We start from the raw sequence: 17,509 nt of genomic DNA, 5'->3' as shown, positions 1-17,509 counted from the left end.
AGTAGAGTGCATTTTCATGCACTCTAATAATAATAAAATGCCTTGGAATAACAGTACAGTGCATTTTCATGCACTGTAATAAGAAGAAGCCTAGGAAGAACAGTACAGTGCATTTTCATGCACTGTAATAAGAAGAAGCCTAGGAAGAACAGTACAGTGCATTTTCATGCACTGTAATTAACTGGAAAGTAGAGTCCCTGTTAGATTAACTTGCTTGCAAATGCCGTTGTCCATGACCTGGCAGTTTTATGGCAAGCGGTTTTAACATACCTTATGGCAAACCGCCTACACTGGGTAAACTTGAAAGCAGAGCTTACCATTGTGTGTGCATGCATGGCAAGCTGTTTTAACATTTAAATGTATTATTCATAGGAGCAATGAGATATTGATAGTAAATTGAATATAACAGTTCAATTTCATGTTCAAATTTGTCTCATCAATAAAAAAAAAGCAATTCATGCTTTAGACCATTTTAATTTAAAATATTTTAAAAACAAAGTACCGGCTCAGGCACCGTTTCGGCACCGGCACCGTTTTAAAAGTATAGTTTTAGCACCGGTATCGGATAAAACCCAAACGATACCCAACCCTAGTTAGGTGTTTCTGTTGGGTTGTTATGCAAACAGCTGAGAGTTTGGTACACTAGTTGGTTATAGGGCAGCTAGTAAGGGATGGTTTAAACTTTAAAGTCACGTTTGGTTTATAATCTGTAAATAACATACATCCTGTATTTCAATTGACTTTAGTGCCATCGGTTAAATTTCCAGTTGAATACATTTATGTCGCTATGCTTTATTTGTCTTTTAGGTGGGTAAAGAGACCATCCACTTATTTAGCCTTCCCATAATCTTTCAAAATTTTCGTATGAGCATGGTCTGACCTCAATGATTGGCTATCGACTGGAGATGAGCTTGCCTACTTCAATTTGATTGGTAAACGTATCACCCGTGTGTTTTACACTATCCAATCAGCAGGCGTTTTCGTCTAGCCTCTGTGTACGCTTTGACGGCGTGCGCATGGAGTGAGTGACAGACCCAGCTCATTCAAGGAACGTAATCTGTGTTTTTGAGACACAGTGACATTGTTAGCCAACATCGGATATCTTCTGCCATCATGCCGGAGGACAGCAGCCACAAACCTACTATAGTCACATGTACGGCACCTGTGAACATCGCCGTAATTAAATATTGTAAGTGATTTCTCCTGGTACCCTAGTTAGCTTGCTAGGTGGCTAACGTTAATAATATCCACTCCGCTGTTGTTGTCGTCTTTAAATGAATTACATTATCACTGCATATGGAGAACCCTAACCTAATTTTAGACAAGTTGAGTACATTTTTGCAAATGTAAAACATTTAAATCGAATTAAACACTCTGTAGAACTTAAACACATTCACATAAACTAGGTGCATGTTTACTTGTGCAAACGTAGCACTCCTTCAGTTACGAGACAACAGTGTGCCTATATGTATGCTCATAATGTCTACTATAATTCTGTTAGGGGGCAAGAGGGATAAGGATCTTATTCTGCCAGTGAACTCTTCTCTCAGCGTCACTCTTCACCAAGACCAGGTAACTGATCATGCCAGCTGGTCCAAGACGGACATCTGACGTCTGATAATTAAAGAGCGACTTTAAAAAGATAGCTTAAGTTGGAAACAGATGCGCTGTGTTCGAAATGTTCATTCGTTCCAAAATAAACCAGAATAAGTGTTATATCTAGTAGTCATATAAGAATTTTCAACCGAGTTTATTTAAGCACGTCATGTAACCCTGCCAAAGTTCTAAGCATTGGTCTCAGCCGTTTCCAACCTTTTTTATAGTCTGTTTCCAACCTGTTAATCTCAGAACTGCAGCTAGATTGTTTCTGTTGGTATCTTGTGGAATAGCAAATAGCCGCAACTTCTGACAGTTATGTGTGTGCAATCTTGACACAAATATCAAGAAGCACTGTCTAGATTTAGCAGCCTATTCAACAGATATATGTATGGACCATAAACTCAAAGAATGTAATAAGGTTCCATGAAGATTTCTGGTGCTAGTGTAAGTTCTTGTTCTTAAGTCTACATGAAAACAAACATGGGATGGAAACAAAAATGATGGAATCTCTGTACAGATCTGAGCTAAGGGGTCAAATATTCTGGCAGTCAGATGAGCTTGAAATGAATGAGTTGGAAACTGCTGAAAGCCTATTAAGATTTAGGAGCTTCCATGATTTTCATAATTTGAAATCTGATTTCCGCAGCTCAAAACCACAACTACCGTTGCATACTGCAGAGACTTTGAAGAGGATCGCATTTGGCTAAATGGCAAAGAGGAAGATATCAACCAGCCTAGACTCCAGTCCTGTCTCAGAGAAAGTGGGTAACGTTAACCACGTTCATTGTTTCACACTGCAACTATAAATCAACTGACTTCCTCACTGGTGGTGTCTTCTGTTACCAGTACGAAGGCTGGCCCGGAAGAGACGAAGCGACAAGGATTCTACTAGTGATATGTCTGCATTATCTTACAAAGTCCATATCTGTTCCAGTAATAACTTCCCCACAGCGGCTGGTCTGGCATCATCTGCTGCTGGCTATGCCTGTCTAGGTAAGCCCAAAGATTATTGAATGAATCCTTCAACTATATTGCTGTTGTTTATTATCTCGTGAATTGCAAATTGCATATTTTAGGCCTCACTTCTCTTGACTACCTCTCATGTTTAATTTGACATACTTTTTCCAGTGTACACATTGGCACGGTTATTTGGAGTAGAGGGAGAGTTGTCCTGCGTGGCCAGGCAGGGCTCGGGCAGTGCTTGCAGGAGCATGTACGGAGGCTTTGTCCAGTGGAAGATGGGTGAGAAGGACGATGGGAAGGACAGCCTGGCGGAGCAGGTGGAGCCCGAGAGCCACTGGCCTGAACTCAGAGTGTTGGTCTTGGTGGTGAGTTAGCCCTGAACTTAGAGTGCTGGTCTTGGTGGTGAGTTCGCCCAGAAGCGCCTATTGTTATACTGGTGTCACAGGTTGATTCAGTGCCCTGGGAAGTTCCCAATAAAGTTTAACACCATATCATCCATTTGGGTCTGGCCTGTTATATGTGGTTGAGAGCAAAAGAAACAACTGGTATTTCATTGTTGCTGCTTAGGTGAGTGCGGAGAGGAAGCCTGTCGGGAGCACCTCAGGCATGCAAACAAGTGTGGAGACAAGCAAGCTTTTAAAGGTATCTTAATTTTATTGGTATTGTATATTCACTTTTTTGTAAAAAAAGGCTCTGCTAAATACAACAGCCATAACCAAAACCATACCATGACCATTTTACTCTTCACATTTTCTCTGCTGGATGCATTCTGTCCTATTTGTCATAAGAAGTTTAAACGTTGGTGACGTGTTGAGATAAATGGAATGCTTAGAGATGCTGATCCTCTGACCTCCCAATGTCCTCTAGTATCGGGCAGACAGTGTTGTGCCTGGGAGGATGGATGACATGATCAGTGCCATCAAGAGGAAGGACTTTGCTGCTTTTGCGGAACTGACCATGAAGGACAGCAACCAGTTCCACGCTACCTGCCTGGACACGTACCCCCCTATTTTCTACCTCAACGACGTGTCCCGAAGAGTCATTAACCTCGTCCACCGCTACAATAGCCATTATGGAGAGACAAGGGTTAGTGCTGAATTCAAACTGATCTTCTAACATTTTGCTTTTGTTCTCTACGCTGTTCATTTGTGTCTTCTTGTAGAAGTATAACTGAATGAACAGAAGCACTCTTATCGCCTATAGGATCCTGCAATGTGCTGCTGGTGCAGAAATGCTGCTCTCTGCTTCTATTTGTTTGTTGGTCACAAATGTTGTACAGGCACTACAAAATATGAACACATGGCCAGAATTTAACACTCTTAAAATTATCAGTGTCTAATCATTTAGTTAAGGCATATACTTTCACTTGTTGATGTTGCTTTGCACATGCCATTGCGTTGTCTTACATTTACTGAGCCCATAGTAGCTTTAGTACATAGTACATAGTTGCTGCATGTTATAGCATGGAATACACTGACGCCATAGAGAAGTAAAACATGTGTTTGGTGATGGCGCAGTGACAGGCCAGGTTTACATCACAGTTACACATTCCACATTGTAAGAGGAAGTTTCATATGGAGAATCATGTTCATTTCTAAAAATATTAGTTACTCTATATGTATACGGTACTTACTGTAGAAGGTGAGGCCATACATATTAGCTCAGTATAGGAGTTGCATGTTTCAGCGAGTTACAGTGTATCCCCCTAATCAGTGTTGAAAAAACTGAATTTCGCAGGTGAACCAAATGAGGATGTGAAACCACAAGGAGGTTTAAGGGTTTATTCAAATACAAGGGGAACTGAAAATGCTCTCTGATAAATGGGCATCAAAAAAATTCATGAAAAATGAATGAATGGATATATCTACTTGATTAATAAGATGTACACAGAGTTACAGACTGTATCGGTCAAAGGCCTTTTTTACATTAAATGGAAAACTGCCACTGTTTCAAAATCTGAACATTTTGACGGGGAATCCCATTTTCATTTAGTTGTTCATTTCTCATGTCACCCCACTAGGTGGCATACACATTTGATGCAGGCCCAAATGCAGTCATCTACACCTTGCAAGATCATGTATCAGAATTTGTTCAAGTGGTCCGTCACTTCTTCCCAGCGGAGACCAATGGTGGACAGTAGGTCTTTTCTGTAATATTATAAAACTCTGCTGTAATCACTAGTTGAAGGCCATGTCAGTTAAGCTTGTGAGCTATAGTAAGAGAACTCACAATCATGTTTTTACAGCAAGGTGTTGTCAAAAATGTCACACAATGAATAATTTAATATGTGTAGCCCTTCTCATTCCCGTTCAGATTAATGAGCGGACCAAAAGTGGGTTCGTGCTAAGCTATAGCAATACAGTGTACACACAAATGTATTTATTCTGAAGTGAGTGGAGTCTGACAAGATATATAATCCCAATCAATAAACAAAGTATTTATTAAACACCAAAGATGCTTCAAACAATATCAATGGGCAATGTCATGGCCCTCCATTTACAGAAATTATCTAATTGAATATGCCCCACCGTTAGCATTCAAAGATATGAGGCCACCCCAAGTCCATACTATTACCTGTACACTGATAACTGATACAGACAGAATAAATCTAATAAATGTACTATTCCCTACTTGTAATTTTACAGTTATGTTACACTGTTACCAAATACCAAATATCAGCCTCCTTTTACTGGCCACTCCTCTAAACTGTGGCTACCCTATGCCCGATCAATTTACAAAATATCCCATTGTACCTTCAGGGAAACGAACATAAAAGTTGGATTCAGAATACTGTATCAATACTTCCCCTAAAACTGTGTCAGAAGGTAACTGGGTGTTTAAACTATTAGGCTACACACCAAATGTTTACCTGATCTCTCTCGGTGAATGAACCGAGGCTTTTCTCGTACTTTGGACACAAAAAATCATACACACAAATGCACCGGTGCACCAAGAAAATAAAACTTAAAGCCGGCTATAAAAGAAAACAACAAACGTTGCAGGCCTGTTAGGAGTTCTCTTCAAATGTCTTTTCCATTCGGTAGTCACTCACGGTACCGATGACTTGCAAACTGTAGGCAATCGGTGATGTTACAACCCCATTCAAGATGTCTTCCTGTACACACGAGCCTCCCTCGTAGCCCAGAGGAACCACTGACTTTAACCAGGTCGCCAGTGGTGCTATCTGGGGCGCGTTGATCCCTCGTCGGTTGCTTGGTGGAACCACAGACGTGTCTGGTAGTCTGAGGCGCTAACCAAGCAACAGTCTCTGTCTAGTATTACTGTATATGCACACCAACAACTACAACGATGCTGCACACTTTGTGTTAATCTAACTAGCTGCACATTCACTAATCTCACACAGAGCATACGTAGTGCTACACAGATATGGAAAGCAGGGCACTCGATCACTGCCACAGCATAGACAAAATGCTCCACGTCACCTGAATATATTCTTTTAAATAACCAAAAACTGACGTTTTCGTAGGACTACTCAGCTATATCTCAACTCCTTGTCACTGTTTCTTAAGTCAGCTCACTCTGAGAATCCCGTTCTCCTCCACCCTCCTTTGTTCCGTTTCCCGCTTCTCCCTCTTGATGAACTCACGCGTTAACTTCACGAACTCACATGCATTTTCCCTTTGCCCTTATATTTAATATATGTCATCTTATTACATTCTATTTAGCATAGAGATGTTTTTAAAACTAATAAAAATGATATTGCTCACCATGAACTTAACCATCTATTTATTTATTGCTGAAAATGAAATGACATATTAAAGTGCAATTTAGTGACCCGTGGATTCTCCCGGGTTACATATGCTAGCTATTTTAACCAGTGCCAAGTCACTGTGTGTTATTGTTTCAAAGCAAGATCTACAGTTTCTGTTTTTGGTTAAAGTTCACATGATGAGTTAGATTCCAATACGTATTGCTGTTAGAAGTTCAGTGGCAATATACTGAGTGAAGTATTTTCATGGCTAAAAGTAAAACATTTTATGATTATTCATCTTCTGACACATCTTTTGATCAGTAGCTACGTGTTGGTATGGTAGAATTAGAAATGAGTTTCCTCTGAGTGTGCTAGTGACACTTTGTTGCTGTCTGCAGGTTTATCAAAGGCCTCCCAGTAGCTTCCACCACAGTCTCAGATGAACTGAAGAATGCCATTGGGATGGAGCCCCTGCCCAAAGGAATCAGCTACATCATCAACACAAAGGTACAGTGAGCTACATCGTAAGTCAAGCGCAGATCTAGCCTTGTAGCTGCTAGATTCATAATACAGTTGCACTGTTGTTCAGCCAGACTCAGTCTGTTGTCAAATTTAACATTTAAACCAGTAACAAAGTGAGAACTGAACATCAGATGGAAACACTGTTTGTCATATTATATAAGTATATTATATAAGTTTTCTACATGCTGTATTCCATACTCTATGCAAATTGTTCAGTAAATTATTGTATTATTGTACTTCTATCACCTAGGCTGGCCCTGGACCACGCATTGAGGAAGACTCAAGTCTTCATCTGCTGGGCTCTGATGGACTGCCTAAGAACACTGTCTAAGTTAGAAAGCCTACAGTATGACTTATGGCAATACTGCCGCTGCAATTGAATTAGTGTTAAAACCACAACACAACAAGCTATTGCAATACATCTGTCTTGTATAAATGAATATTCTATTCTATATAATTTGTCAGCATTCACTCTAAAGCTAACTTCACGACTCTCAATCTTTAGATCGCTGCACAGAGGTTATTTGTTGACCAAATGCTGTGTTGAGAATGTAATGAGCTTTCCCATATTTGTAGTTCACATATGATGTCTTTGTGATACACAGAGCTGTGCAAATGTCTTTGTGATGTCACAGTGCTGTGCAAATGTCTTTGTGATGTCACAGTGCTGTGCAAATGTCTTTGCCACCTTTCATGTTTTGCCTCAGCAGTGCCATAAGGACATTACATGTTTTTTATTCACTCTCTTTACTAAAATATAACAAGACTCAGGCAATATGTAGACCGTATTTAAAAACACATACAAATTTAGTTTCTGATCTGATTCCAATCCACTTTCATTTTCAAGCCACCATTGGATTTGTTGATTTAGTGGAGTTCTATTGATCAGTCATGCAAGGGAGAAGCTGTTGACATTCCCCACACACGCCACTGACAGAAGTTGCTGGTAGATTCAGAAGTTGCTGGTAGATTCAGCTGTGATGGCGGCAGAGGTGTAAAAGTCCTGCTTCAGAAAGTCCTGCCACATCACTCCAGCCATTCACTAAACCAGCTGACCAACCACTCCTCAGTCAGGTAGATGAGCTGATTGGTGAAATCCCCTGCAGTGAGTACACAGGTAGAACCAATACATGGTAGGACTTTTACTCTCTGAAGCCAGACTTTTACACTTCTTGATGGGGGTCTCAAGATCAGCTGCTGCCCCAAAAGCTGCCCCTGCAGTGTCAGGTGACCATCTCAGTAGGGCGCAATGAGGAGGGGCCACCTGAAGCATACTGTACATCACGGTGACTCCTCATTCGCCTTGTTCACCCGGCGGCCAGAACGAGGCTAAAGGGTACACAACACAATAAGGCGAATCGTACACCTGAGTGGGAATACTGCCTCAGTCTGCCTCATCGAGATTCTTTTGTCAGAATCCTTTGGCTGTGCCTTTCCCACATCAGCTAACCAATGAACTCTTCCAACTGTAGGTTTTCAATGAGGTCTTCGATCTGTAAATGTGTCATCATCTTCTTCCTGCTTCTGATAGCTAATTAAGGAAATTAGCTATGTACAGAACATTACATTTTGCGCATGAGACCTCATAAACAAATAGTGTTTTAAAATGGTGCTGAGTCAAGTGTATGGTGAATCGCAATGTATGTCCGCTATCTACATGTTTGAAAATACAATTTTGGTACTCATTTATCAGTATACTAAATATTCTTATATCCCCAAAATTATGCAGAATGAATTTGGAATATGGAAGCCAGGCCATAATGTAAATGTGATGTGTATTAGACATGATCAAAACCCTGAAACAGACATTTTTAATAATGTTTTATCCGCTGATTAAATGGTTGGCTACCAGATACCAACATCTCAAGGACAAATATATATATATTTTAAATAGTCCTTTCAGTATGATTTCAGGGTTTTATAAATGTACATCAGGTCTTTCAGGACTGTTTGTTTCTGGACAATATGGGTCGAGTTAATGATTTTCAAAGCATAGGCTACTGTCTAAAGAGGATCTGAGACATTTTTATGTTAAGGAAGGCCTTTCAGTAAATATTTTAAATTCCAGTGTTCCACTAAATATTTTAATTGTGTTATGTTTCAAGTATGTTAATCAAGCCCTTTGTATTAAAGTATATTTTGAATCAGGCTCCAGTCCTTTAAACATATTCAGAATTCCTTGTGGTTGTATCTCTGTAACACAATTAAATAGTGGTGAACTTACAGTGACATTTTAATTATACATGTAGAATAGCACTTAAGTTAGGTTTTTTATTTCTCAAAATGTTACGGAGAATAGCCATAGCAACTTGCTTTCAATATCATCGTTGACAGCTGAAATTTAGGCTTAGGCACGAACATAGACATATACACTAGATGTCGCCTTGACTACTGCTGTTCATTGGAACGAATGCGTCAATCGAGACGCCATCTTGCTTCAGTGATCCACTCCTCTATAATGCATTAGCGTCAATCTGGGCAAAGATCGATCTAGCGAAAATAAAATCACCATAAATCGTCAAAATCTCAAGCAATTATCTAGTTTTTTGGGTTGTTCCAACTGACAGGCATGTATTTATGGTTGAGTCTAGAGAAAACTAAGCTTAAGACGATCATAAAAATACATTTTACCCGTCTAGCCCCATAGACTCCCATTCATTCTGCACTAGCTAGCGGCGGCCCCTAGAGGAACAATGAGTAAACTGCAACCAGGTTCGATACAATGAAAGTAAACAGGCTCTTCTAGACAGGCTCTGGTTGAGGCCACATACCCCTCGTCTCGTTTACTCATGTAAGTTGTAATCTCACCAGAAGTTGCTGTAGATCTGTAGAACATTTACCTCTGCTACTACATAGGCTACGCCAGTCGTTACTTTTATAATCATGGGTCAGTGCCATGGGCAAACGAGATGTAGCTGAATTCATAAATGACAAAGCCATGAAAGGTGATTTTCTTACGTTTCAACAACAAAGAAGCCGATCTGCCATCATTGTGAGAAGTTCCCAAATTTGTCGCTAATCGCTAAAAAGGTTTTCTATCGCTGGGGATGGCCAAACGTCGCTAAATAGGTAACGCTGACAATACAGGAGAACTAGTTTAGCGCTTCAGATCCCTGTAGAAAGATGGCGGCGGTGTTGACGCATGCTGAGAAGCAGAAGGCGACATCTAGTGTATATATCTATGAGGCACGAAGCCTTGTACAGAGTAGACAACTTATGCAAAAAGGGAGGAAGTGACGACGCTCGAGGGTTTGGTTTGTAAATGTCGCTACTCCCACCTTTGTTTTCGCTACTTAAGACTCAGAAAGACACTATGGTTTTAGAAGTGACAGACACGAGCAAAGAGGGACATCTATAGCCATTGTATTGCTGTTCTGATCTCCGAAACAATGGGGAAGATTGAATGGGCAATGTGGGCCAATGAGCAAGCCCTGGCGGCTGGTCTAAGTAAGTGGGGAAAAGAAACTTTATTTATCTAACTTCTCTTAAACTGTTATTTGCTTTTACTTGTGACAACCTGCCTTGATTTGATCTATGAAATGTAAATAGTTTGGGCTGATGATAATATAAATAATTATATTCTAAAGCAATAGGCTATAAAGGTTATAAACCAAAAGTTCGATTCCTGAGACGAATGTCTGGTTCTGGTAAACTTATGACAACATTCCCATGCGGCACAGGTCAGATAAATCTGAATGCATTGATATTTATCTTCACGTTCTTTAACATAAATTATTTATGACTGGTAATGCATAGGGTATAGCTTACTCACTTCCTCTTACCCTACATCAACGGGGAACTTTAGTCAGAGTTTTGCAGTAACTGTTGCAACAACATTAATGGGTCACTTTACTTCCCTGTTCTAGTTTACCTCACTGGTGGCATTGTGGGGGTGGCTGGCCAGTTCAGAGGTTGGGAGTTCGCCGCTTTTGGAATGTATCCTTTGTATTGTGACTACAGACACATGAATAGGCTACATTTAATTCAGTGCAACATCTGCATACCAAGCGCAGGGTTTGAACCTGTTTGTTAGGCTACCTTAATATGGATAATCCAGTCACCGCCTCTGTGACATCACCACTTAATTAATTAATTGATACTAATAATGTACAAGGATACAAGTAAGTTTATTGTCACATGCATATAGTTACTGGAAGTAAGAAATGCAGTGAAATTATGTCTGGAGTCAGCCTATTTGTGCATTTATGGGGGGGGGGGGGAAGTGCAGTAGAAGAGGGGTTTAGTAGATTAAGTGGCAAGGGCTGCATAAGAAAGGCGGGGGAAGGATTGGGATTGGGGGGGGGGCACCAACAAGGAGCACCCAAGAGCAACAGGGGCAAGGAAAAACTCCCTTACTAAGGAAGAAACCTGATCCACGGCTCAAGGGGCTAACCCAACTGCCAGGGGTCTTGGTGTGTGTGTTGGGGGGATGACAGGGGAGATGGGATAGTGTGCTGTGTATGTGGGGAGAGGGCAGTGTGCAATATGTCTGTTGGAGAAGCTTCCTCATGAGACAATGTGCTGTGTATGGGGGGGGGGGGGGGCAGTGTGCTGTAAGTATGTTGGGGATGTGTGTTGGAGAAGCTTCCTGATGAAATAATGTGCTGTGTATGTAGGGGAGAGGGGGGGTCAGTGTACTGCAAGTATGGTGAAGGGACTTACTATTGCAAGCAGAGTACTGTATGTATGATGTATGTGAGTGATGACAGTGAAGATGTGTGTGTGGGCGGGAGGGAAGTGGAGCAGTGACTGTGTGTGTGTGTGTGTGTGTAGTGTGTGTGTGGGTAGGTGGGGGCATTGTGCTGTAAGTATGTAGAGGATGTGTGTTGGAGAAGATCCTGAAGACAATGTGCTGTGTATGTAGGGAGGGGGGGGGGGGCAGTGTGCAGCATGTAGAGGAGGCTTACTGTAGCAAGCAGTGGGCTGTATGTATGTGAGGTGATGACAGTGATGATGTAAGTGTGTGTGTTTTTTTTGTGTGTGTGTTGGGGATGGGGGGGGGCAGAAAGGCTAAGCAATCAAGGACATGGGTAGATGGAGGAGAAATAAAAAATAATAAATAAAAAGTTCTATGGAGATGTGCAAAAGTATTCTACATGTAAATATTATAGGCCAAACACACTACTCATTATGCAACACAGTATTTAAAAATGAGCTTAGCTAAACTTTCTCTAAAATGAGTTTGATATTACTCCAGCAAACCCCTTGACATTAGAAAATCAGTGCAGCAGGGGCTTTTGTTTGTCTTTTGGAATACCCCAGAAGTAAAAGGAATAAAGGCACCAGTATGGCAAGAACGTGAGTGAAGCCTGTTTTTCTCATATGTGCAATTTACTGAATATAAGCAGATTGGGCCCTTCAGAAATCAGTATTACAAATCTGACAAAAGTGCATGTGTATTTGTAGAGATTCTTGACCTCTGTGTCATTGTATGTTTCTCAGGGGCCAGTACTGTTTCACAGTTTGTGTGAAAGCCTTTGGACCCCTGCCACGGAACTATTATGTCAGGGCATTTGTCCATGCTGCGTGAGTAAACCTTCTCTTTTGTTATGAAGTTAGTCAGACAACATTCTTTCTATACACTCCTTCCTTTGTCTTGTGCCCTCATTTGACAGCGATCAATTTTACTTCCTCAAAGACACAATGCAAAGTGCTGGTCTGTTGCTTCTTACTTCATCACCTATCAACTCTAATGTCTTAAAGCACAAGTCATTGTGATTCATTTTGGCAGCAGACTAAAGTCTTCTGTATTGTTGTCATCTTCTTCTCAGACTCTGTGTTCCTGGTGCCTTCATGCTTGCCACTGTCTTGGGGTGTGTTTGTCTGGGAATAGCAAGCCTCATTTACCTATCAGTAAGTGTGACGATGAACCGGCATTTCCATCAATAGTATATCTATTTCCTGTGAACTGAAATAATAGATGTTTGTTATCTTATCTGACTAAAATTATCAGTACAATCTCAGGTGGAGAATCTGCCCATGCCAGATTTAGTAATAAGGAAGTGAAAACCAAGAGCAACATGATGGTTCTCACGTACTGTATTTCCTTGCAGTAAATGATGGACTAGCGGAAATATGTAGAACTTAATGATAAACTTGAGCTGAATCGTAAAATACAACAGAATTGAATAAGATTGTGTATGGCTGCTATTTGAGTTCTAGACTTATTTAGAAAGGAGAGGTTACAAAATATGTGACTGCAGTGCTCTGTGTATAGCCCTGTACTGTGGAGTTTGTATTCATTTTCAATTCATTTTCTGTAGCATTTCCACCTACAAATCTATACATGTGGAGACAGATGTAGAAATCAAGCACATGTATAGACCTTTGTGATTTACGAGTCTTCTGCTTTATAGGCAGCTATCCATGGGGAGCACTGGGAGCCCATCCTGCCCAGGACTGAGTCTCGTGCACCAGTGGCAGAGAGTGTAAAGAAACCCCCTCAGAACCCTCCACCCCGACCACCTATGGAGCTCCGCAGGAAAAGGATGGATGACCTGGAGGGTGCCGCGTACATCAACCCCATAGCTGTCACTGCTAATGAATTCTAACCATCGTTGACCTGTCACCAAAGAGCTGCTAGGTTTGATTCAAACTAACAGCATTTACAAGGAAATCCAGATGGACATAAACCACTAAGGGATTGAACTGTGCCTTACATCAATAACGCCCAACCCAGCGCGTCTGCTGGAGAGAAGTGAAGAGGTTGATGACATTGACATGGCATTCTGTGGATGTATGCAATGCATATTGTCTTGTCTGGTTTATTGTTCGCATAGCAAATAATCACAAACACCTTCTATTTTTTTTACTTACTCTATCCATTTAAAACCATTTTAGATATGTATTTTCTGTACACTGTAAAAATTACATTTTATTTGCTACCTAATGCTTCTCATGAGTTACAGTTAAAATTGAAGTTGCAGTGGTATGTATATGTTTTCCTCATATTTAGAATGAAGAGGCAGTTTACTTGTGCATTGCCACAATACCAGCTTTACTTGATGACATAACAGATAGCAGTTGTAGGTTGTGGGACCCTGCCGTCTGATATCAGGGTCATGGAACACATGCTCCAAGGAGCTTAAAAGATCATTTATTTGAATGGTCTGATGTTACTGTTTTAGGTATTCCATTTGTACTGTATGGTAATTCTGTTTTGATGGTGAAGAAAAAAAGTGTTATTATGTTAATGCTTTTTGGGAATAAAACACCACCAGGTCCCAGTCTGAAATGAAAATGTGTGTTTTTAGTTGCTCCTTGATATTAATAATTAGTAGTAGTAGTAGTAGTAATAAAAAAAAAAATAATAATAATAATAATAATAATAAGCTTTATTTGTATAGCACCTTTCATACACAGAATGCACCTTAAACTGCTTTACATTTACATTTGGAACATGCAACACCATAAAGAAGAATCAGCCATTCTTCTTCGTTGCTGTGGCTGGTTATATTTAACATATCAGATTGTTTTAGTTGCTCCATAATAATATGTCAGTGTCAAAGACAAAGGGCATTTTTGTATTTGAACATCTCAGAATTTTTTGCAATATTTTTGTTACTCAATGGTTGTGGGATTTCAAAGACACTTCCTCTTTTCTAGGCATATTACACATACACACCTGCTACACTGTTGTAAGTTGTGGAATTTTTTAACTTGTTTTAATGCTCACATCCCTTTGCAAGAATAGCCAACATTGGCTCTGTAAACAAACGAAAGTGAACTTGAAAAGGAACTTATCGAGCTCTAGAACAATAAAATCTTTTTTTTTTCTTTTTCTTGTAAACTTCCCTGTTGGAGTGATATGTCATCATTTTTTGGCATTAGATTAACTGACCTTTGAGAAAGGAATGTTCAGAGAAAAATGAGTTACGTCCTTATTGAATGCCATTTGCTCAGAACAAACAGCTCCCAAATGTCTGAGATTATTCTGTCCCTTCACATTAACTCAGACCTACTGGACCATTTTTACTTTTGTGTAGAATATTTGTTCTACCGTTGTTTACTTTTAGATTGTTACGTAAAGTGCTTTACATCATTGTCCTGATTTTTTTTGTATACAAAAAACAAACATAAACAAGCCAAACATATTGATGGTTACTGGATAACATATTGGATGGCACACCATTGTATATGGACCTGGTGAAAAAAGTACACATTTTTAATATATAATTCATTATACACTATGGGTTGCCAGAGTATGAAACAATACTTAACACTGTTTGATTTTACTGCCACCATGTGGTGGAGTTTAGCTGGTATTCTTATGAATCACAGTTGACCATGTAATGCTTTTTTGATCTCCAAAAAAAAATTGCAGTGTTGCAGCAACATACATAAATCAATTTCAAATTAAATGTAGAATGTGCATTGAAGGTAAGTCTCTCCTGTTACATAGGAGTTTCCATATTGTTATCGTGGTGTGCAGGCATGACTTCCTGTAGCAGTTGTTATTAGGCTACGGTGGAGTTGAAAAACACTCTGCTGTCTGTCCTGTCCAGTAGGCTCTGACCAGAGCCAGCCTTCTCAGCTTGTTCAGTTTCTTATGCTCTGATGTCGCTGACCCAACAGATGATGGTGATTAAGTAGCTCAACAGACAGGCAGTAGCCTAGGCAGCCTAGGCCTATACCACAATTCCCTACAGGGGTGTCAAAGACACAGCCTGGGATCCAGATGCAGCAGCAGGCCCCAGATGTTAAAAAATAGATATTCACATCCAGTTGCCATAAACGATCTATGTGTAATAACGTCACCTTACACAAACACACACACACACAACATTGTCAAAAAATTACTTATGCCATTATTTTAGGAAGGTGACGATAAGCAATATCTCCATGATATGAAATTACTTCGGACTACAACCATCCTCAGGAAGGAAGATGCAGAAAAAGAAAAATGTTTGCTGCACTGACAATTACATTAAGTTGTTGGTGTAGGCTAGTCCTATACTCTCTGACAACAAGACTGACGGAAGGTAAGGTCAGGGATGGATTACTGAACGGGCCTACTGGGCCCAGGCCCAGGGGCCCAAGGGGTCAGGGGGCCCTGAAGCCCAAGCCTTTGCATGGAATCATTGCCTCAATATCAACAAATCAGGATGTAGGCTATGAATCTGATTGAATTTAGTATTGGCCATCTCTAAAATGCACCAGAATACAGGAAATCACATCAAACAAATTAAAAAATGTCTGGGGGAGGACCCCCAAACCCCCCCTCCCACATATACGACAATAAGTGGGGGGCCCTTAATACATCTGGGCCCAGGGGCCCGAAGGTTCATAATCCGCCCATGGGTAAGGTTTTTCAAAGAGCAATATATGAGAGCAGTACATGATAATGTTTGCTCAATAAAGGAGTATGTCACCAACCAGGGGCCTATTGCACAAAAGCAGAATTAAGACATCCGGGATAAGTTACTGAGCTGCGCTCAATGAATCCAAAACACGAGCGTACAGGCTTAATTGGTTGCACAACGAGCAAGCCAGGATGAGCAGACACGGATTCATCAAGCCAGGTGAAACCTATCCTGGATAAGTGTGCGCTCACGGCTCCCTCAAATAGACCCCGCCACCGATCACAGATTCACTGATTCACCATGGCAACTAGAGCGGCTTCATTGCTTCTTCTACGGTGTGAAGTAGGTAGATAGCCTTCTCACAACAGCAACAAACAGCAACACCTCTGTTAAGGAGAATATTGCAACTAGTTCCGCGACCACCACGCCTGAAATGGTTAGGCACTCCCGTGACGTCACATTGTCGCATATGCAGGTCGAGAATGGCGAGTATGTAAAAGTTATTTAATGATCACAAACGTTTAAATAATGACAGTGGTTCTAGGTATATGTGATAACAATGTGTAGTGGGCAGTGGAAAAATTATTGGTTTCCGTTTGTGGTCACTGCTGACCAAAGATTCTAGAATCTTTGCTGCTGACTGAGATAAGGGATGAGATTAAATAGATCCTGGAATTTAGCCTGGGGTCCGTTGCACAAAAGCAGAATTAAGACATCCGGGATAAGTTACTGAGCTGCGCTCAATGAATCCAAAACACGAGCGTACAGGCTTAATTGGTTGCACAACGAGCAAGCCAGGATGAGCAGACACGGATTCATCAAGCCAGGTGAAACCTATCCTGGATAAGTGTGCGCTCACGGCTCCCTCAAATAGACCCCGCCACCGATCACAGATTCACTGATTCACCATGGCAACTAGAGCGGCTTCATTGCTTCTTCTACGGTGTGAAGTAGGTAGATAGCCTTCTCACAACAGCAACAAACAGCAACACCTCTGTTAAGGAGAATATTGCAACTAGTTCCACGACCACCACGCCTGAAATGGTTAGGCACTCCCGTGACGTCACATTGTCGCATATGCAGGTCGGGAATGGCGAGTATGTAAAAGTTATTTAATGATCACAAACGTTTAAATAATGACAGTGGTTCTAGGTATATGTGATAACAATGTGTAGTGGGCAGTGGAAAAATTATTGGTTTCCGTTTGTGGTCACTGCTGACCAAAGATTCTAGAATCTTTGCTGCTGACTGAGATAAGGGATGAGATTAAATAGATCCTGGAACTTAGCCTATGGGGTCCGTTGCACAAAAGCAGAATTAAGACATCCGGGATAAGTTACTGAGCTGCGCTCAATGAATCCAAAACAAGAGCGTACAGGCTTAATTGGTTGCACAACGAGCAAGCCAGGAT

General features: G+C 40.8%; 2 protein-coding genes across 2 annotated transcripts; both read left to right on the top strand.

Moving 5' to 3' along the window:
- The first annotated feature begins 843 nt into the window (after window positions 1-843).
- mvda (mevalonate (diphospho) decarboxylase a) lies at window positions 844-8,945 on the top strand. The gene is made up of 10 exons (XM_076286748.1): window positions 844-1,189; window positions 1,502-1,572; window positions 2,246-2,360; window positions 2,446-2,592; window positions 2,728-2,927; window positions 3,130-3,204; window positions 3,430-3,648; window positions 4,583-4,698; window positions 6,673-6,781; window positions 7,047-8,945. Exons 1-10 carry the CDS (start codon window positions 1,114-1,116, stop codon window positions 7,125-7,127), a joined length of 1,209 nt encoding a protein of 402 aa, XP_076142863.1. The 5' UTR covers window positions 844-1,113; the 3' UTR covers window positions 7,128-8,945.
- Window positions 8,946-10,106: 1,161 nt separating this feature from the next.
- cyba (cytochrome b-245, alpha polypeptide) lies at window positions 10,107-14,036 on the top strand. Its single transcript, XM_076286747.1, has 6 exons — window positions 10,107-10,243; window positions 10,663-10,732; window positions 12,020-12,094; window positions 12,239-12,322; window positions 12,568-12,649; window positions 13,153-14,036. Exons 1-6 carry the CDS (start codon window positions 10,186-10,188, stop codon window positions 13,345-13,347), a joined length of 564 nt encoding a protein of 187 aa, XP_076142862.1. The 5' UTR covers window positions 10,107-10,185; the 3' UTR covers window positions 13,348-14,036.
- The last annotated feature ends 3,473 nt before the right edge of the window (window positions 14,037-17,509 follow it).

This window comes from Alosa pseudoharengus, unplaced genomic scaffold, assembly GCF_046254945.1.
Source record: "Alosa pseudoharengus isolate Yale_2024_CS ecotype anadromous, Long Island Sound unplaced genomic scaffold, YU_APseudo_1.1 YU_APseudo_1.1_scf_16, whole genome shotgun sequence".
NCBI classification, from domain to species: Eukaryota; Metazoa; Chordata; class Actinopteri; order Clupeiformes; family Clupeidae; genus Alosa; species Alosa pseudoharengus.
Note: the sequence above shows the minus strand (reverse complement) of the source record. Positions and strands in the feature narration are given on the sequence as shown.